The 22,047-nt window shown below is 42.3% G+C and overlaps 1 protein-coding gene across 1 annotated transcript in view; it reads right to left on the bottom strand.

The window, feature by feature from the left end:
* Positions 1-7,492: 7,492 nt before the first annotated feature.
* The window catches only part of gabra2b (gamma-aminobutyric acid type A receptor subunit alpha2b), a gene marked incomplete at its 3' end in the record, with an annotated part of 28,453 nt that continues 13,898 nt past the window's right edge, over positions 7,493-22,047 (bottom strand). The window contains exons 7-10 of the mRNA XM_079505666.1: positions 21,590-21,733; positions 11,017-11,169; positions 8,824-9,026; positions 7,493-7,789 (exon numbers count right to left, since the gene is read on the bottom strand). Of these exons, the coding sequence (XP_079361792.1) occupies positions 7,493-7,789; positions 8,824-9,026; positions 11,017-11,169; positions 21,590-21,733 (797 nt within the window). The remainder of the gene's footprint in view (positions 7,790-8,823; positions 9,027-11,016; positions 11,170-21,589; positions 21,734-22,047) is intronic.

Here is a 22,047-nt window from a genome sequence, read left to right as displayed (position 1 = left end):
ACATCCTCTCAAGACCAGAACATGAATTTGGATTAAAATATTGACCTACAAAATAGTATACAAAAATATAGCTATAGGCCAACACACTCTCAAGACCAGAACATGAATTTGGATTAAAATATTGACCTACAAAATAGTGCACAAAAATATGGCTATAGGCCAACACACTCTCAAGACCAGAACATGAATTTGGATTAAAATATTGATCTACAAAAAATATAGCTATACACACTCTCAAAACCAGAACAAAATATTAAAAATATTGATCTACAAAACTTAGAACATATAGGTTAATGTGTATACAAAAATACACTCTCTCAAGACCAGAACATGAATTTGGATTAAAATATTGATCTACAAAACTTAGAAAATAACAGGCTAATGTGTAGCCTATACAAAAATATAGTTATTAGTTATACATCCTCTCAAGACCAGAACATGAATTTGGATTAAAATATAGGCTACAAGACTTAGAACATGGCCTAATGTTAAACAAGGATGTGGCAATGTGAATTAAAGCAATGTGAACGAAAAACGACTATAGCCCTGAAACATGACGGACGAGCGTCGTATATGATCCATGGCTACAGTAGGACATATGAGGAAGGTTTTAGAGCACAATAATAAAACAATATAAACCTAGAACTTAACTTGTTCTATTGCTTGCTTGCTTGCCTGTTTCAAACTATGTACAGTCTCGTGTTCATGTGTTTCTTCTCACCCCTCAATTCTCAAACTGAAACGCGCGAGTGTCCCAGTCCCACAGGGGCAGGGCTCCTCCTGTCTCCGGCAACACTGGCATCTTTTCTCCATGTCCACCACCAGTGCCACCGACTTGCGCCAGTGGACAGTAGCGACGAGTGTGCGCTTTGTCCCCGGTGGCGTTGCAGGTCGGACAGGTGTATCGCCTGAGGATGGGACAGGTGACCCTCCCGTCCTCGCACCTCAGGCTGTGCGATAGGTAGACCTCGGCTGACTCTCCGTTCTGTTTGCAGAATCGACAGCAGGCGGCCCAGGCGGTACGCGGAGGTCGACGGGCACCACCACCGGCACCAACAACACCAACCGTGTCCGAGACGCTGCTCGGGCTGCTGACGCTGCTAGGGCTGGTGGGGGTCTCCACGGAGAAACGGTCAGGTCGGCGGCGGCGGCCAGCCGTCTGAGCCGCGTCCGAAACGCTGCTCATACTCTCCTCCGAGACACAGCGGGATCGGCCGCCAGCCGTGTCCGAAAAGAGGCTGGTTGAGGTGGCTGGACTGAAGGCGCTGCTCTCCACGGAGTTGAGGTCGAACTCCTCCTCCGAGACACAGTGGGCTCGGCGGCCAGCCGGGTCCGAAAAGAGGCTGGTTGAGGTGGCTAAGGCGATGCTCTCCACGGCGGAGTTCAGGTCGAACTCCTCCTCCGAGACACAGGGGGGTCGACGGCCCGCCGTGGGCGAAAAGAGGCTGCTTCGGCTGCTTGAGGTGGCTGGACTGAAGGCCGAAAAGAGGCTGCTTCGCCAGCTTGAGGTGGCTGGACTGAAGGCGATGCTCTCCACGGAGTTGAGGTCGAACTCCTCCTCCGAGACACAGTGGGATCGGCGGACAGCCGGGACCGAAAAGAGGCTGGTTGAGGTGGCTAGATTGAAGGCGATGCTCTCCACGGCGGAGTTCAGGTCGAACTCCTCCTCCGAGACACAGGGGGGTCGACGGCCCACCGTGGGCGAAAAGAGGCTGCTTCGGCTGCTTGAGGTGGCTGGACTGAAGGCCGAAAAGTGGCTGCTTCGCCTGCTTGAGGTGGCTGGACTGAAGGCGATGCTCTCCACGGAGTTGAGGTCTAACTCCTCCTCGGTCTCCTCCGAGACACAGTGGGATCGACGGCCCGCCGTGGCCGAAAAGAGGCTGCCGCTGCTTCGCCTGCTTGAGGTGGCTGGACTGAAGGCGTTGTTCTCCACGGAGTTGAGGTCGAACTCCTGCTCCTCCTTGTAACAATTTGGTGTACCATTGTCCTCCTCGATGTCCAGTGACAGTGAGGTCCGTCCGGCCCATCCGAGGCTGCAGTTGTTGGGGTTGTTGACTAGTCTCCCCAGCTGCAGGTAGTCGTGCCACGGATCGAAGTCTCGGCCAGGGTCAGGGATATTCTGGGACGTCTGTCCGGCGACACGTCGTCTCTCGTCGTCTCTGGAGGATGTCATTTTGGGTGGTGACTGACTGCCGGTGAGAGGTCTTCTTCAGTACAGTAGCTAGTGAGTGTGCAAAATGCACGTTGGGGTCATTGGGGTGTATATATACGAGGTCGCGGCCCCCTTTGAACCTGTGCCTGTCTGATTAGCGGCGCTCCAAATTGCAACAATGTTTAAATGTCTGTCTGGGTGATCAGAGTTTAAAAAGCCATTCTGTTTGATGTTGATGGGCCATGGTGTCATGCGCGGGTCGCCTTGATGAGCCATCCATCATACCTGTCTTTCTGTCTCAAACGAAATTGGCACAATTAAGGGACATTGCACTAATGATCGGCACTTTTATAATTTTGCTATGATTTGCCATTTTGTTTGGGTTCAAATGAGTAAGCCTACTGTTTTACCAAAGATATGTTTGTTGTAAAATTTAGTCTGTTAATTTAGTCTGTTTCATATACAGTAGGCCTAAGTACCTAGGACCATAGGCTAGCTATAATTAGCCTTAATTCCAGAAGAAATCCAAATGTTGTTGCAGTCTGTCAGTGTATTATAACAATGAGTGTTTAGACATGAACAGTGTGTGTGTGTGTGTGTGTGTGTGTGTGTGTGTGTGTGTGTGTGTGTGTGTGTGTGTGTGTGTGTGTGTCCTTTCATCTCTGTTCATTTTTTCATTTGTATGTAATTGTTCTGATGTTTGCGACGCCACACTTAAAAGCCACGACCCTCCTCTGATTACATTGACACCACCTGGGTGACTGGGTCAGAATGTCAGACAGACCCAAACTGCAACAATGTTGCAGGTCCTTTAAATCCGAAGTAATTTAAGCTTTAAAGAACGTTTGAAGTAGCAGCGCATGTCATTAAGGTTTAAAGGTGCACACAGGTGTATTGAGTCTGGTCCGATTAGTGTCCTTAATTGGATTCAACAGCAACGCAAACCACTGTGCACCACACTGTATGATGCAACAGAATGAACAGATATGATATCATAGCCTGCATTTTTCTTAAGAGCATTATCCTACACAATTTGATGCATGGCAAGACTTCATATAGGCCTAACTACTTTGTAAAGGAGAACCAAATATTGTCCTTTATCCATTTTTTTGCAGCAGTCAGAGTTTTCATTATCATGATGGCCTTTTTTATATTATATTGTTTGAGCTTTCTCTTGCACAAACACATCATGTGTCTGCACAAGTGCACATCAAGGATGCTCATTTTGCACCACATTGATCAGTGTATGCGCCTAAGAATTACAGATATTGTCAGTGATGCATTTTTCTTTTTAAAACATGGAGATGGTTGAAATGAATGAAATATGAAAAAATCCTATAGCTTCTGTTTGTTTCCTTCTAGTGTAATGTGCTTCAGTGCCTACCTGTTTTGTTTTTATGTTTTGTGTAGGGACTGGATATAAACTATAGCATCTTAATTTGCTAAATCCGGTATATTTACGTTGCATTTATGTAATGTCCATTAATATGCAAAGTAAAACATAAATAATTGAAGAAGATAAATAATTGCTAAATGTATACATTTGTTTCATTATCTGTATGTACAACTACAAGTATTGCCAATAGAGAACAGAGAACTAGACCTTTGCTCTGATAATGACTGTTGATGAAAAGCAGGTGTGTGTTGATGATTAGTAGACTAGTCAACTTCAGTTCTCAACAGGCCCGGAAATTACAGCCCGGCCCTACCTGGGCCCATCAAACCCTATCCAGTGTCCACTCAAGACACTGCCCCCGCTGCCACCCTTAGATCTCCATATATGGAGTTGACCTGTTCTGACATTCTATATGTTGATCTGACCTCATCAAACCCTGTACACTCAAGACACGCTCCATATATGGCCAGACCTCATCAAACCCTGTACACTCAAGACACTGCCCCGCTGCCACCCTTAGATCTCCATATATGGAGCTGACCTGTTCTGACATTCCATATGTTGATCTGACCTCATCAAACCCTGTACGCTCAAGACACGCTCCATATGGCCAGTACAGAATTCATTCCATGTTGATCTGACCCCCTATGCCAAAGCGACAGCGCTCACACGCACAGCAGTCTGCCGTCACCCAGGCATATGTGAGCACGTGACCTCGCCCTTTAGGAGCGAGGTCAACAAAGCACACAACAAAGCACACACAAGGTCAACAAAGCACACAACAAAGCACACAAGTGTCTGGATAATCCTTTTATCTTGAAGTCTTGTTTTAGGATTCAGTCAATACTTTGGAGAATATATAATTATGTATCATACAACTTAACGTATTATTACAAATAAGATAAAAACATTATCAAATGCATGCAGTTTGTTAAAAAATAAGCTATATTAATGAAATTAAAGTTTTGTTATGGGGAAAATGTACACTGAATAATCCATAGGAACTGATATGGAGCTTTAAATGAAGAACAGCTATCAGATGCTCTTGATGTGGTATCCTATCTCATTGGCTACACCTTGCTGCTTTGTTTTACTGCGTCAACCTTTTGAGGTCCATACCAGGACTCTTTGTTGCTTTTCCAGAGGCTGCGTACTGCAATAATCACACCCTTCTTCATAAAACGTGCTTTCTTCGATAAGATGAATGTCTACATTGTACTGTTACATCTGATATGCCATATGGACATCCCTTATTGTTTTTATGGTAAATAAATAACATGATAAACATATTTGACTTGGCAAATGCTTGGCTGTGTGGATGTAACTTAACCATGCCAATTCTAAATGCTTGGCTGTGTGGATGTAACTTAACCATGCCAATTCAAATGCTTGGCTGTGTGGATGTAACTTAACCATGCCAATTCAAATGCTTGGCTGTGTGGATGTAACTTAACCATGCCAATTCTAAAAAGGCCTTCTAAATCAGTAGTCAATTATGTTCTTGTAATTCAAAATGAATTTCACGATTTTTCAAAAATCACAATTCACAAAGCGACTTGCTGTGAGCTTGTAGATCTGCTAGTTCACTGCAGTTCCATGAGCACAATATTATTAAGCTGTCATATGATGGTGTCATGGACAGAAATAGCAGATCTATCAGCTATCTATCTATCTATGCTCACCACACATTACAGATTGTGAGCTTACATCAATTATTTTCAGTCTGCGACATGTCATACAACTAAGTATCAATCAGGCTTTAACAGAATCCAAACATGATCTTGACATATGTATCACACGGTTATTCCATTATTGTATGTCCATGACAATGAGATCCAAAATAATATGGTTTCCGTTATAACAAAGCTTGCACTTAGTCTACATGAACCAAAGTCATATTGGGTCTTTGGGCTACAAAGAGGCTGATTTCTATATTCCACTACCAGTTTTCTATGGGTTGGTAAAATACAATGTGGTGGAAATTCTATGAACATGTCATATCTCAACTAGGATCATGCCAGACTTAGCATCTTTATTATAGCTGACAAGCTGACTAGCACATTTAGACCTGAGGTCCATTCTAAAAATGGTTTTCTGAAAAATGTCAAATTGTTATAAAAAATGTTGCTACATAACAACTGTGATGTGACACATATTATATTTAAAGTTATTGAAAGGTATAACAACATATAGGTTACACGTTACAGCAGGTCTAAATGGGCTAGTCTCAGTGTCCCAAACCACTGGTGGGTTGTACAGTGTCCTCCAGAATTAGCACCTTAAAAATAAGACATGTGTTGAAGACATTATGAATGCATGTGACGAAATTTGAGGCATATCTAATACACACAATATTGATTGGGTTTAAGATTGATCATTTTACTTGCAGAAAAAGACAAACATAGCCTAACTTTACCACAAGGGGAGCCAATGACATTGATATTATATATGTATATACTGTATATATTGATATGCTTCACACAGATGTTCTTCATTCTGTACATCTGCTATCTGGGGGGGGGGGGGGGGGGGGGGGCTATTTAGAGGGGGGGGCTAATGAATCTTGGTTTACATAGAAGTCAGTCAATTGGGCTTGTTTTGAGGGGGGCTAAGGGGGGCCTAGCCTCCACCAGAGGGGCTAAATCCCCCCCTTGCCCCCCCCCCCCTGGAGCCGTCCCTGCTTCATAGTTCAAACTTTGAGCTTCGTTCAATTTCAAACCTTACAGTAGATTGTGCAAATTGGTTTTGGTCTTTGGTGCTGTGCATATTTCATCTCTGACAATATTATCCTATATGTCAGTATTCTTTGACATTTTAAGACCTCTTACTTCAACTTCAACTTCAAACTCAGCGTGTCCATCGCCCACAGTTTTGTAGTTCAGATATCCAGTTGTCCAGAACTGCCACTCCACCCATATGTCCATATACAGTATTGGCATAACAATATATAAAAGGGACTGACAGATACAGATATCTCCATATATGGGCATAAAAGGGACACAGGTGGACAGACAGAAACAGACATCTCCATAAATGGGCACTAAGACTCAGACATATTGGTCCGTTTGGCAGTGTGACGTACAAATGTGAGGTCCACATAGCAGCCTGAACTCTAGATGTGGGCCCAAACCTCTAGTAACAATCACACAAGTAGAGGGGTATTCAGCTTTGCAAGAGCAGAGGGGATTGATGATGTGATTACCTCTGGCAGGTGCTATGAAAGTGAATGCACTTCATACGACCTTTCACATGACTTCTGCTTTTTAATTGCTACTCTTTTTGGTTGTTCAGCTTGATTTTATCCTTTGAAAACAAACAATGCAATATTACCTGAGCTTTAAAGTCTATATTACAGTATCTTCATACTGTATATATCTTGTTAACTGTTAACTTGTTAACTATCTTGTAAGTGTTGTAATAATTCTGGAGGACAGATTTACAGTCCATAACTGCAGCCACAACAATAAAACAATTTCCACCTAATAACACAATATTGTACACATATATTTTTGCATTGACTTGTTCAGAACAAAAGAGACAAGTCACTGGCAATGAAATATGTAATATAATCAGCCCCCTCATCACAAAATGAAAATGTTATCCAATATCAAGACAAAAAGGGATTAAGCCATAGAATTCAATACATTTAGAAAGGATCTTAAATAAATATCATGTTAATGCTTGTGTGTTCTCCAAGTCATTTGTATGTACTTATATCTGCAACCATATGAAATAATCACTGAAGATATCACAATTAACCCATTTATATAAATATGCGTACACATTTACAAATGCCATTTTCAAAAGTGCTTCAGACAGTAATGTAGAAAACAGGAGAGGATAGAGAATGCAATCCAGGCCTTGACTCTGTAAAGCTCTGTGTATGCAGTTACTGGAAGTATTTGGTCTTTTAATCCTTGAACTGGGATACAAGAAACTGGCCCCTAATTAGAGGGGACCATATCCTTTATGACAGGTTCTCTGTTTAAGTAGGTGGCCCAGTAGACTAAATTGAAGCTTCCAAAAAGTACCGGGAACATAATCCTCGACATCCTGTCAATTTTGCTAACACTGTTGAATGTCTTCTTGCTCTCTTGGGCCTTACTAGGATCAGGAAAGGCAGAACCGCCTTTGGCAATAGTTGGTAGCATGGTTGTATCCTTAGTGATATTCGGCGCATAGTTGGCAACGGCAACAGCATAGGCGTTGTTCTTCTTGACAACAGAGGCCCGCTCCTTTTTCTGTCGAGAGAACAAAATGTTATGGAACAACATAAAAGATTGAAAGGATAGTTATTAATTGACAACTGTTGATTAAAAAGCATCCAGGCCCATTGCTGCCTCAAGCTGTAACAAAAGAGATGTCAATATTCATTTTAAATTCATCATCGCAGTATAGCTCCAAATAGACTGGGTTAGGCTAGATGTGTGTACCCATACGCAATGCAAGAGTTGCTACTGTAGAATGTTAGATACTGATGCCCTGGAACAGTATACAGATAAACTGCATTTCCCCAGGAAACAGTATTACAGGTAAAGTAACTGGCTATTCAGTTCACCACTATCTAAAGAAAATGACCACCCTCTGTAACACACGCATGCACACGCACCCACCCACACCTGTGCACGCACAAACACATGCACGAACGCACGCACGCACATACACACACCACTAAGGGCAGTATTATGCGTGTCTTAAGTACCAGGTCTTATTACTTAACTTAAGACCTGGAGGCGTGATCAATGCCATTTGGCTGTTCTGAGTGGCCAAACAGCATTGACCACGCCAGGTCTTAAGTTAAGTCATAAGACCTGGTACTTAAGACACGCATAATACTGCATAGTGTCTAATCAGTAGTTTTCTCACCCTCTAACCTCGCCTCTGGCCTACACTACCAACACACTGCAGTTCCATGGGTAACAATAAACACTACCAACACACTGCAGTTCCATGGGTAACAATAAACACTACCAACACACTGCAGTTCCATGGGTAACAATAAACACTACCAACACACTGCAGTTCCATGGGTAACAATAAACACTACCAACACACTGCAGTTCCATGGGTAACAATAAACACTACCAACACACTGCAGTTCCATGGGTAACAATAAACACTACCAACACACTGCAGTTCCATGGGTAACAATAAACACTACCAACACACTGCAGTTCCATGGGTAACAATATACAGCCAACAATTCCATTCCTCAATGCGCATCTCTATATATTTTCTTAGAAAAGAGACTCTGTCAGAGGATGTTTTGCGTTACCTTGTCAGTCAAAATGGTCTTTCCATCCCATGCCCAGCCACGCTTTGTGAAATAATTAACAGTGGCAAACTCAATCAAAGCAGAGAAGACAAAGGCATAGCAGACGGCAATGAACCAGTCCATGGCGGTGGCATAGGCGACCTTGGGAAGGGAGTTCCGTGCACTGATACTCAGAGTGGTCATTGTGAGAACGGTGGTTACGCCTGCAAATAAAGGAAAGAAAAATAGCGGTTAATCACTCCACACTGAGAGCTGCCCTAATGATAAAGGGTTATACTATTTATAGAATAAAGAGGTTGTCTTGCTGGATGCACAAGACACAGCAAGAGTCTATAACACCTAAAGTGGGAGATATTTTGTACACTGTCCCCCATATTGACAGAAGTTGTTGAAAATAAGTAGGTTATGTCTTGTAAGTATAATGTCATTATTCCCATGAATCATGATGTGCATCATACCCTGTAATAATAAAAAAATAGTGTTGTTTCCACATGGGAGTAAAATCACAGAATTACACTGGTGAAAATTACATCACCTCTGCCAGTAAAACAAATCTAGCCAAGACAGGACTTGAGTTTATTATTACCCCATCGACCCTAATGTCCACTGACCTTCGGCAATGCTTTATAGCTGGCGTAGAAGGATTGGTTTGGACCTTACAGTATATGCTCCAGTCACAGATATTATTATTGTTGTCTTCAAGTGTTTCCCCAAGCTGTCAGGTCATTGTTACTCCGCTTGACTTTTAAACAACTTGGGAGTTATACCCATTTTCTTTGACTGACTTTTTTTTTGGTGTGCAGTGAACAAAACAAGACCCATCAAACTGAATTGTTCCAGGATTTTGTGCTCTGGGTTTACTGGTACTGTACTGACAGGGTTTACTTGTACATATGTAGCAGCAAATGTGTGAATGAGAATACAAAGTAGGCATTTACCAAACATGCTGCTGCTACTACTGCTACATGTATTACCTCCACCAAAGGAGTTGTACAGAGTTTATATTTGACCCATTCCACGTGTCTGTCTGTCTCTTTATCTGTTAGTAAAATTGTTTGAGATGTTTGGACTTCCATAAAACAATAGTTGTTCAAATATGGGTTCTTCTTCTGGGTTTTGTTTTTCAGACAAATAAACAGTAAAGACTTGATACTTAACCCATTCAGGATTGGGAACCCCTTTTTGGGTTCTTGTTGCTATCTACAGTATACAAAAATCGGCCTCAATCGTAAATGGGCTATAATACCTAAATGGACCTGTTGTCTTAATCTGTTATCTTACAGCCTAGTTTTAAAATTAAACACCTTTTTATTTAGACAGTACAGTATGAACACTGCTCTTCAACTTGTCAGAACTGAGACTGAGGTGTGCAGATTGATGGCCAATAAACTACACAACAGACCCAATGTTGAAACCATAGTCCTGACTCTGGGGTCTGTCAAAGGGGGTTCTGGTTCAATACAGTAATGGTAAAATGATCATCACCTGATGAACGGTTCTGTTTTAGTTTTTATGTTGCAATTTATTATTATTATTTCATTACAGTGTTAGGTATTATTTAGAGGATTTCCTGTATAGTATTTAGGTGTATTCTTTGAATTTATTCTGCCATGACCATGACTGGGAACTGGGTAACAAATTTAGTTCTGTACTTGCATGACAATAACACTCAAATATATTGTATATTTGTTAAATGTTTCCAAAATTGTAGTTTAGATTAGTAGTTAAACAAAAAAAACAAACAAAAAAAACAACAACAACAGTTGAACTACTTGACTCATTGCACTAATATGAATGTAGTTAAACTACCAGCAAGTGACTGAAATATTCAGTATAGTTAAACTAATACATTTAGTTTACGACTCCCCAACACTAAAAGTAGAGCTATCTCAGTAGGAAATTACTGGGAAAAGTTTACCCTGGATTAGAAATAATTATCTGTAATTAAATATTAAGTATTGAAATCAAATGTAAATGTTGCTCTCTCTTACAAATAAAAGTGTTCAAATGAACAAAAATGCAGTTTTGATGACCAGTTGCATTTCAAGTATATTTCAGAATGCTGCAATTTCATTCCCTCGTGGCAGACAAAGACATCCCTATAAGAATTCCTCCTCACTTCAATGACTTTTAACATAGCTAAGGCTACAGTATGTCCACAGCTGATGATTGATGCATCTGCCGTACACTTACCAAACACTGTCCTGGCTGGCACTGACTCTCTGTTCAACCAGAAAGACACTTGAGACAGTATGACAGTCATTATGCATGGAAGGTAGGTCTGGATGACGAAGTAGCCGATCTTCCTCTTCAAATGGAAATGAGCTGTCATGACTGTATATTCACCTGCATGGAAAATTGAAAAGGTCACAGAGGTCAGAATGCCAGTTAAAAGAACAAAAACGTCTTTCTGTCTGTCTGGGGCACGTGATGACATTCTTTTGGGGTTGTGTGTGTGAGTGAAAAGGCACGGGGCAATGTGGGGAAGGGATTGAATAAAGGTGAAACCAGAAGGCAGGCTATATGGAGACTTTATTAGTGAACATATCAACATGTATCGTGGTATAGGATGTTGACATGTTGACATGTTATAACCTGCCAATTCATAGTCCAGCACTAGCATACAAGCCGATTTCTATTGGGATTAGTGACTGCTCCCCTTTTGAACAGTTTCCATAAGAGAATTTGTCAGTTATTTACTCCATAGACTCCATGTATGTTTGTCATTCTATTAATATTAACCTGGTCATTTATATTTTCTAAATAAAATCTGCTCATATTTGTCAGAGCAGACACTGTGTCTGATTTGTGTCTTTTTGTGTGAATGTAAATGTTACTTGCCACCCTTTGATGTGCCATTAGCCCTTGTTACCCCAGTGGAAAGAACTATGGCGTGTATTTAAAAAATAAATTATTCACCAGAAATATCTATCACCAGACTACGTATTATTGTCTCCACCAGGCCGAAGGCATGGGGAGAGAGTATGTTTTGCACTCCGTCCGTGGACGGACCTGGCACAGCCAGACTTCATCCGCCCCTATTGCATCCACGCAACGCAGCGGAGTGGTATATTAGTATCGCAATGTGAGGCTAATGTTCTTATTGTTCTACTACTCTACTCTTAACATCTTGATTGGATAAGATTGCAGTTGGCAGAAGTGGTCCGTGGTCCTACAGTTTCTTTCCAAACATCACAAAAATTGGTACACATGACTCTTGTCATGTGATCAAGAGGGATCTGTCCGATTTTTCATATACCATCCTAATTAGCAAGTATGGTATCTAAAGTTTGCAGGAGTGGTTCGCTCTGAACAAAATGCCTCAAATCATGAATGCAGCGTCTGATTGCCGTGAAAGGCTAAGAAAAAAATTCCACCCTTTTCACACAAACATCACGCGAATTGGTACACATTATGTCATGTGATCAAGACGGATCTGTCTGATTGTTTATCGTACATGCTGATTTGCTAAGATTGGCATCTAAAGTTTGCAGGAACGCACATCACATCGCCTGGATAAATTCCCCATTGCTTATTCTTACCTTATTCAATCTATATATCCTAAAAGCAAGCACACTTTGTTATTTATTCCTGCTGTTGACTCATATGTAAGACGCCCTGAGGGCGAGAAGCGACCTCGCGAGGTTCCGCCTGGGTGACGGCAGACTGCTGGGCTCACCCAGGCGGGGAAGAAAACACACAACGTTTCAGCCTCTGTGGCCTTCGTCAGGTATAGTCATATACCTGACGAAGGCAAACTACACACAACGTTTCAGCCTCTGTGGCCTTCGTCAGGTATAGTCATATACCTGACGAAGGCCACAGAGGCCAAAACGTTGTGTGTTTTTTTTCCCCGCCTTGGTAAATACATTTTGGGGAGCTTTGTTATTTTTGTTCGAGCACCCGTAGAATTAGCCTGGGATGTGCGTGCACCTCCTGACCACATCACCAGTCAAAAGGGAGACATCGAAGAGGAAGGACAGGTGGGGAGGGTCAACAAATGTGCAAACAGGTCAGCTCCATATATGGAGATGGAGGCATGATGTCAGGAGGCGTGACCATATATGGAGGCGTGATGTCACGAGGTGTGACCATATATGGAGGTGTGACGTGACACACCATTTCCATAGTAAATGCGACCTATGGTCACAAAAAGACCCAAGTCATTACATTGTTGAGGAGTGGACGTGGTTAAATTAAAACACTTGCTGGTCTGCCATGACCAGAATGGCATAATACTAAGTAGGCTAATCACTGTACATGCTTGTACAGTGCAGCGCTTGTACACCTATTTACCTATTTATAAATATAAATAAGGGGGGACAGCTAGAAGGTCCTGGGTTCGATTCTCGCTGGGGACGCTGTGGGCGCTGGGGGCGTGTTCTCTCCTCCGCATCATCAGTGCCCATACCCGAGGCGGGGTTGGCAATGCATAGTCAGTCCCCAGGTTGGCAGAGGAAGTGTAGCGCCCAGGATTACATTAGAAAATTGACACTGGGTGAAAAAATGGGTTGCAAAATCGTGGGATAAAAAATATAAAAATAAATATAAATAATGTGTAAAATTAAAATATCATATTTTGTTGTTTGTAAATGCACAATTAAGCCTATTGTATTCTACCAAAACGTCATGATACAACGTGTTGTTAACGTGTAGATTTGCACAGTGCATATCTAAGTACATACAGGCTATTCATGCATTCATGACTCCTGGAACTTAACATTTGTGTGACCCCATGACATTTCCTCTAGCACTACTGTCAGGCAGAAATGTCAGTTTTGCACACATAATATAAGAGATGGCATATTGCAGGAAAACCTCTACTGATTTTCATGCCCCCATGGCCTTTCCTCTAGTCACCCTCCCCCTTACCCTAAAATGTACTAATTTCTGTTTTACAGGTACTTTGTAGATTGTTTTATTGTGGTATTTCTATTATTATAAATTCATTTCACTCTAAAGTTGCAGCAACATAGGTTACACCAGGTCTAAATGGGTAAAATGTAAAAACGGTTTTGTCCCAAGGAGTTCCAACTGGTGTGGTTTGGCCTTAAGCATGGTTGGTTCAAAGTCTTCAAACCACTTTGGCCTGGTTGGGTGTAATGATCAGCAAAGCCTCAAGGGGTCACTAGCAAGGCTAAGATGAACTGAAACAGTATTTTGAGAGTACTTCCCATAAATATTGTGATGGCTTTCCCAGTAGTGTGAAACAGGAGCTGTGCACATCTCCGCTAGTCTGACTGTGACGTTCCACTTAGCATGACGGCCTGCAGACAGTGGACATGACATGGTTGTGATGATTATATTTTCTACGTGTCTACAATCAGTGCCTGCAGACAAATTCCCACATTTCCAGACAAATGACGCATTCATAGAGCACCGAAGTCCTGACATCACTGCCCTCTACTATCAGTAGAGGGCGCCAGTCCCTAGGTTCGTGTATTTTTTTATAAGCATTGTAATCTCCATAGGGGGATTTTAGATCGCCTCATATAAGAACTGTGTTTGAAAAATAAACCGATCACCCCGGCCTTTTCACTCATATGGATATGAAGCATCGACTGAAGGTGGAAATGTACAAATATACCCAAAGAGTAACAAAATAAGCGTTAGAAACGAGCCAAACAACCCAGAGACTACATTTCCGGGTAGGCTGCATCTGCCCGCAGCCCGTCGCACAACAGAAACTGAACGTTAATTACGTTTATTTTTATTTTTATTTTATTGATATATAATGTATCGTGGTTAGTACGAGTCGAGTCACCACCAGCTGAGCTTACGTCAACGAGGAATCTCAGGAACGCAATATGTTGACAGCTGGGCGTGACGTATATGCTCAGCGACATTGCATTCATATATAGTTTCAAGGCTTTTGCGGTCACATTAATTCCATTTTCTCCAGAAACTGGCTGTATCAAATATGAATGGACATCATTAACGACGCACAGCCACTCCCCTGACAGAAAGGCCGGGGTGGTCGGTTTATTTTTCAAACACAGTTCTTATATGAAGCGACATAAAATCGCCCTATGGAGATTTCAATACAAATAAAAAAATACACAAACCTCTGTGTTGGTGCCCTCTACTGAAAGTGACGTCAGACTTCGGTGCTCTATTACGTGGCCAGTCTTAACTGGCCACGTAAGTCTCCTGACCACATATCAGTCTTAAACGGCCATGTAAGTCAGTTTCACAAACACAATGTTTTCACGTAGTGGTTGCACCACTCAAAAAAAAACTGGTTGCCTCTGCCACACAGAAACACCTGCGCTTGATTACAGTAGGTACATTGTTAAATACCCTTGGCCTTGACCATGCCCTGCAGTGACGTCATCGGAGGAGAAATAACATAGCAATCATATGGCTCATAGTAACACTGTATATCACCATGCTCTTAAATGTTTGTCCTCTAATATGCTGAGCAGAGAGTAACACATTATAAAGCAGAGAATGCCAAGATTGAATATGATGTTCACATTTGTAGTTACATTTTATTTAAAAAAAAAATTCAATCTATTTGTGAGTTATCTGACTGAACTATAAGTCATTGTGAGAAGAGGTCTACTGTCCTAGTTTATTCTGAATTAATTTGTTTAATTAATTATTTCTTGTGCATTCTTGTTCTTTGAAGACCACAGATTCTAATAAAATTCCTTCAGTAAAGCTTTGAGGTCTTTGTGTTCAGGTTTTTATTCTGTTCTATTTGTAATCACTGTAATCACTTTCACAATCAGCAGGAAGCAACAGATCTTCTCTCAATTTCTCTCTACAAAGTCTGATGCCCAGTCCCTGTGGACATGACGTGTGGCAAAATGTATGTCACCTACCATACGACGCAGCAAGTATAATTTGGCCTTTATATGGGATTCATACTATTAACTAGCCAATTACAACACCCCTGTCCCTCCGGGTTATGGAATGTACTATATTACCAGTAGCCAATTGCATGCATGCAATTTGTCAGAACAAGCCGATATTAACAGCAACATATAGATTCATCAACATGACAACATACCGCCAAATGAGTCGTGTCCATGGCTAGATAGGAGAGTGTAGAGAGATTGGTAACTGACTGAGGGCACAGAGCGGAGAGACATGAAACTAGTTGGCGTCGGAGAGTTGCAAGGACCCGGGTCTCACATGGAGCATTTAGTTAGTGTACTAACTGGCTGCACTACCAGGCATCGCTTCAAGAATAAAAACAAACAAACAAACAAACAAATAATTTGCTAACTGAAAAAAGAAAAGGCTAGTACAGTATGGCTTATCACAGACTAACCTCCTGCTCTCAATGCACAGCCTCACAACAGTTCATCATTACTGGGCCCACAGTACCAAATCATTGTGATTAATAATGTTTTCCCTAAGCATACGTAAGTGTGCCTCTCCTTCAATGCGCAATAATACACTATTTGTATGCATCACAAGTTCACAACTAGCAGAGAAGATTTCCACTCCACTGGTCAGTGGTCAACTGGTCATACCAAGACCACATCATTTCATAGCAACCCCATAATTTCTGGATGAGGAGGTGGATCGGTGAATGTGAATTGTATCATGTCAATGAAACACTTTTAGTCTCATATGAAATACAATAATACATCCTCCAGAATGCATCTTTAAAATACTAGAGTAGCCTTAAGACAAGAGTAGTTTTCATAGAGATATTATATTATATACTGTACACACACACACACACACACACACACACACACACACACACACACACACACACACACACACACACACACACACACACACACACACACACACACACACACACACACACACACACACACACACACACACACACACACACACACACACACACACACACACACACACACGTATGATTCTGTCACCACTACTAGCAACGCCTCATGCCTGACAAGGCTGTGAAACATTGCCAATGCTGCAGTAACAAGCAGAGCTTCCAAATGGAAAGATATCTCAAAGAGAAGCCAAGATTAGACATGAGAAGAAAAAGATGTGTTACCCATGGCAACAGAACAGAGAAACATAGCTCATTTGCTGCGATTCTGAAATGAAGGCCTTGATACATACTGCCACTTGGCACGGGGGAAGTCCTTTTCAGCAGCGGGGGTGGGAGGGGTGGGTCGATTCCAAGGACTAATCCCTATAGATTTTTTTTGCGTACTAGTTGTGTTGCCTCCATTTTCACTGTTTTTGTGAAGACAAAGACTGTCTCTAACATGTACGTATGTACACACGCACGCACGCACGCACGCACGCATGCATGCGCAAGCATCATGGCTGTGCATCATGTGTGCATCATGTGTGTGTGTGTGTGTGTGTGTGTGTATGTGTGTGTGTGCACGCACGCACGCACGCACACAAACACACAAACACACACACACACACACACACACACACACAAACACACAAACACACACACACACACACACACCTATGTACTATATTCCTAGCGGTGGAATTTTTATAAACATGAGTGAGTGCCCTCTTGGAGCTCTGCGCAGAAATCCTGGAGTGTTGATTAAACTCTGCGGGTGTAATAATGGGTTAATCTTTACACTGTGATGGGTGTAAAAGTGGTCACTGTTATACTCTCAGAGTTCAATTTAGACTCTGGATTTAACTGTGTATATCTTCCGTAATTGAATTTGCATGCCTGCCCCAATGCCTTGTTGTGGATGGGGGAGGAGGGATCCATGACATGAGACTGAATTCTCTCAAGAGACGCTTAAGATCCCTTCACTGAGTGCGGGAAGATGGTAATTATAGCATGAAGATGATAATCACTTCGTGGCCACAGATGTAGGAAACCGACATAAGTGCTAACATTACTAGACTGGTTGTCTGGTGAAGCCTATACAATAAAAGCTGTCAAAGAGAGGGCAGATCCTTTTATACGGGGCAATATGCATATAGCACTTGCTGCTGAATAGGACGTTTTAGTGACGGAGAGCTGGCCTACATTACAGGGAGGTATCTGAAACCAGTGATTCTCAACTGGATTGGATTTCCTGCTACTATGTGCTAAGTTTGGTGTAGATATGAAAAACGCTGCGCACCCGACCACATGGCCCTGGTGTGACTAATCTCACGACAGTAGTTTGGGTCAGATCAAGTCCGGATGTTACGTCCACACTGTCTATCATTCACGGTCGACCCCTCTATAGGCAATTTTAATATGGGATGGGATAACATTCCGGTATGTTAAATTGTCTGTACAGTTAAATTAACAAATTGCTCGTCTTGTGCAGACTGCTGCAATTATGTCATCTGTGTTAAAACAAAACACCCACCCGTCCAAACTATCTATGAGCAGTCTTATCAGCACAGAAACTAGTGTCTGACCTGGGTTCCAGCTTTTCCCATGGAGCAGACTGAACCATTATCCAAATGTGTTCAGTATGTCTATTGAGCCTTGCGAACCAGTGGTCCCCAAGTCATGTAGCCCATAGGGCAGGAGCCTATCTCCTGTTGCTGTAGCCGTGAGGCAGTTTGATGTACATCCCCCAGCCATGATGTACAAGTACATCTCCTGGATATGACGCTAGTACAGTATGTTGCAGGGACTTACCCCCAATCCAACTCTTGATGCTGAGTGCCAAGCAGGCACGCATTGGGTCCCATTTTTATAGTCTTTGATATGACCCTTTGGATTGAACCACTTCCCAGTCTTAGGGGGCAGGATGTTGGTCATGGGGGCTGTGCAATAGGTGCCCAGAAGGTGTGTATGGGTACAGTCGGTAGTGCTGTCGCCTCACAGCTAGAAGGTCCTGGGTTCGATTCCCGCTGGGGGTGCTGTGGGTGCTGGGGGCGTGTTCTCTCCTCCGCGTCATCAGTGCCCATACCCGAGGTGGGGTTGGCGAAAGGTCCTTTCTGTGTTCTCCCCGTGTCACCTAGGGTAGGTACCCTCACAAAAAACATGCAGTAATCCTGGTCTCTAAACTGCCTCCCCCTGGCCAGCCGGGGCACCTGATGGAGGGGAAAGGAACTGGTTGGAATAACGTGTTCCTTCCACTCGCTGCGTCCGGCCGGTGAAATTCTCCCGTTAGGTGAATCAACAATCAACAATTTGATCATAAGAATTTTGTCTACAATAACATAGGCCTTGAGTGCCGGCACAAAACAGGGTGAGAGTGGCTCAGGGGTAGAGTGGCCGGTAGAGCAGCCGGATGGGAACGATGAGGTTCCCAGTTCGATCCCGGGCTCCACCAGAGTTAGTGACGAAGTGTCCTTGAGCAAGACACTGAACGCCTAATTTCTCCTGATGTGCTGGTTGGTGCCTTGCATGGTTTCCTCCTCCATCGGTGTATGAATGGGTGAATGTAATGCACAATCTATGTAAAGCGCTTTGGATAAAAGCCATACATTTACCATTTAAAACAAGACTGTTGTGCAACATTTCCTTATTTAAGGTAAGTTTGTCAAACTCTAAAACTATTTTGTTTTATTTTATTTGACCTGGATTCAAAAATCCATCACAATTGTTTGGTCACTGATTGTGATGTCTGTTAGCTGTGGAGTGATTAAGAGCTGTACAAAGGCGTTGGACTTCATAAGCATGGTATTATAACGGTACTGTATATGATTATCATATGTATCAACCAATCATTTGAGCAACCAAATCTGTTTTAAAAGTATAGTTTGTGTATATGGTGTTTTGTCTAGTAACAATATTGGCTATCACAGAGTGTGATAAATATAATTCCATACTGTGAAAGCGTGCTATTCATACAGGTTTCCCCCAGAGTGAAGCCTGAGAGCATACTCATCTATGCCAAATGACCTAGTTTGTTGGTATGCTACACCAAACACTGACACTGTGGTATTGAATGATTAATTTAAAGTCAGCCAGTCAGGAAATGTGGAGTGACTGGTTAAACAAGTGATAATGGTTAGTGGCAAGACGTTTCTGTCTTTTATGCCTACAACATACAGCACTTAACCTAGATAGGAACATTTAGTTCAGATGATAGGATATTGTGGCTCAATGAAATTGAGGCATGGAGGCATGACGCGATAGCTGAATGGTTATAGGGCACATACTGTACGACTCTAATGCCTGACAGTGGGTTCCTGGTTCGATTCCATGTTTCCTGTCTTTCTACAATGTTTAAAGGCTCAGAAAAGCCCCCACAAGAGAGGAAGAAATCGTGGCACGGACTCCCTTGATAGTTGAGAACACCCACCAGGGAACTTATCTCTGGTAGTAATCTATTCCACACCTGTTGGGAATAGTGGTGGAGGCAAGAGGCCTCAGCTCTCACTTTTATCTAGAACCTAAAGGAGAGATTGTACATTAACAACCCTTTACATTGGCTTCCGTGTTGGATTCAAAAGTTGTTCTACAACTAATGACATTAAAAGCAAGACATGCAAGAAAAGCATGGACCAGTGCATTTATAGGGACAGGGTGGCCTTATGATTACAGTGATGGTCTCGGGTTCAATTCCCACAACAGCCATCTGACTATCCTTGAGACGTACTGCTCAGTAATTGTAGATTTCTCTGGATAAAAGCACCAGTAACAGCAAATGTTCTCCGGGGCAAATGTATTTAGTATTTGAAGTGTAATTGATCCATTCCCATGGCTATTTTATAATGAGACAAACACTGGGAGAGCTGACAGGGAGATGGCACAGGAGAAAAAGACTCTTGTTGCATTTAATCCTTGGCCAGAAGGAACACTTGTGGTCCAGATGGGAGCCTCCAACATTTTAAGCATGGTTCAAATCAGCCTGTCACAAATTCAGCTGTTCCCTGTTGGATGCGCTTGCTGATTCCTTTCTTTGGCAGTTGATGCACCAGTGCACTGTTGTGAGACAGGTAGCAGGTTGTATTTTGAGCTCCAACATAAGACAGTGCCATCACTAAAGAACATAGTGGCCATTCCTTTATTCTGGAGCTCCCTCTAATTGTGCCGATGACAGCTACAACTCCCACCTACAATGCTCTTTTCTGTTGCAGCATCTCTCACAAAACTCTGTCATGCTCTCTCTACTGTTCCCCTCTCTCTCTCCCTTGTATGGTGGTTGTGTGACATCCAGTGAGTGAGAAACATCCAGTCTACATATCTCTTATTCGTTCCTTTCCATCAATGTCTGTATTGGCTAGGGACTTTCCTTTACCAATGAACCACGTGTCTGCATTTTGCGCATCTTTGTTCTCTAAAGGGGGTTTCCTGTAAAGTGGGAAGTAGCCCAGCTGTCATGCTTTGCAATATTGGTTCTCCATGTCATACTAAATGAAGATGGAACGATTTATTTGCAAGAACCCCCAGAAGCAAAAAAAATCCCATTAGTCAAATCATGTCAAGCTAAAACAGCCAGGACAAACATTTCCTTGCGTTTCTCATAACCAACAAAGTCAATAGCATAATAAGCAACCAACGGCAAAGCACAGCAAACAACGTTGTCCATTTTGGATGATGCATTGCACTGGCCAGGCTAATGTTTTATGATTTAATTTGCTAGTATCCCTGCATTTGTGGAATAGGCAGTTCAGCTATCTCAATTGCATTTTAAAATGGAATGAATGATTGCTGATGAAAAAGCTGTCTGTGGGTATCAGATACCTATAGATGACTAGATGACACACACACACACACACACACACACACACACACACACACACACACACACACACACACACACACACACACACACACACACACACACACACACACACACACACACACACACACACACACACACACACACACACACACACACACACACACAAACAAACAAACAAACAAACACAAAGAAAACCTTACCTGTACTTGATTTGATGGTTTCTTGTCCAATGGTTTGTCCAAGCAGATCATACTGGTTCAAACGGGAGCTCTCTTCTTCCACTACCACTGAGTCAGAGGCATTTTTAGTCCATGCATAGGTCACCTCTGACAGTGTGTAGGCATCTGAAAAAGGAACCAAATATTGAGGAAATACTGCATAATTTGGCCCAAATTGTTGTTTTAGCTAAACTGCAAAATATAGTACAACTATATGTCTAATCTTAACAAATAACACAAGTAATTTGTGGACTGACTCAAATTGTTCTTGTTTCACGATTTGAATGGGTTAAATTAACGTATATATGTATGTTTCAAAACTGTTTGGTTGGTGTACCCATTTCTATGAGTATAGTCCTAGACTCCTATAATTCATTCTTTCTCTCCCGTGTCCATATATATATACGTACACTAGGGGACGATATTTGCTAAGTCTGTAT

This window comes from Electrona antarctica, assembly GCF_951216825.1.
Source record: "Electrona antarctica genome assembly, chromosome: 1".
Lineage (NCBI taxonomy): Eukaryota > Metazoa > Chordata > Actinopteri > Myctophiformes > Myctophidae > Electrona > Electrona antarctica.
This window is presented reverse-complemented; position numbering and strand designations above follow the sequence as displayed.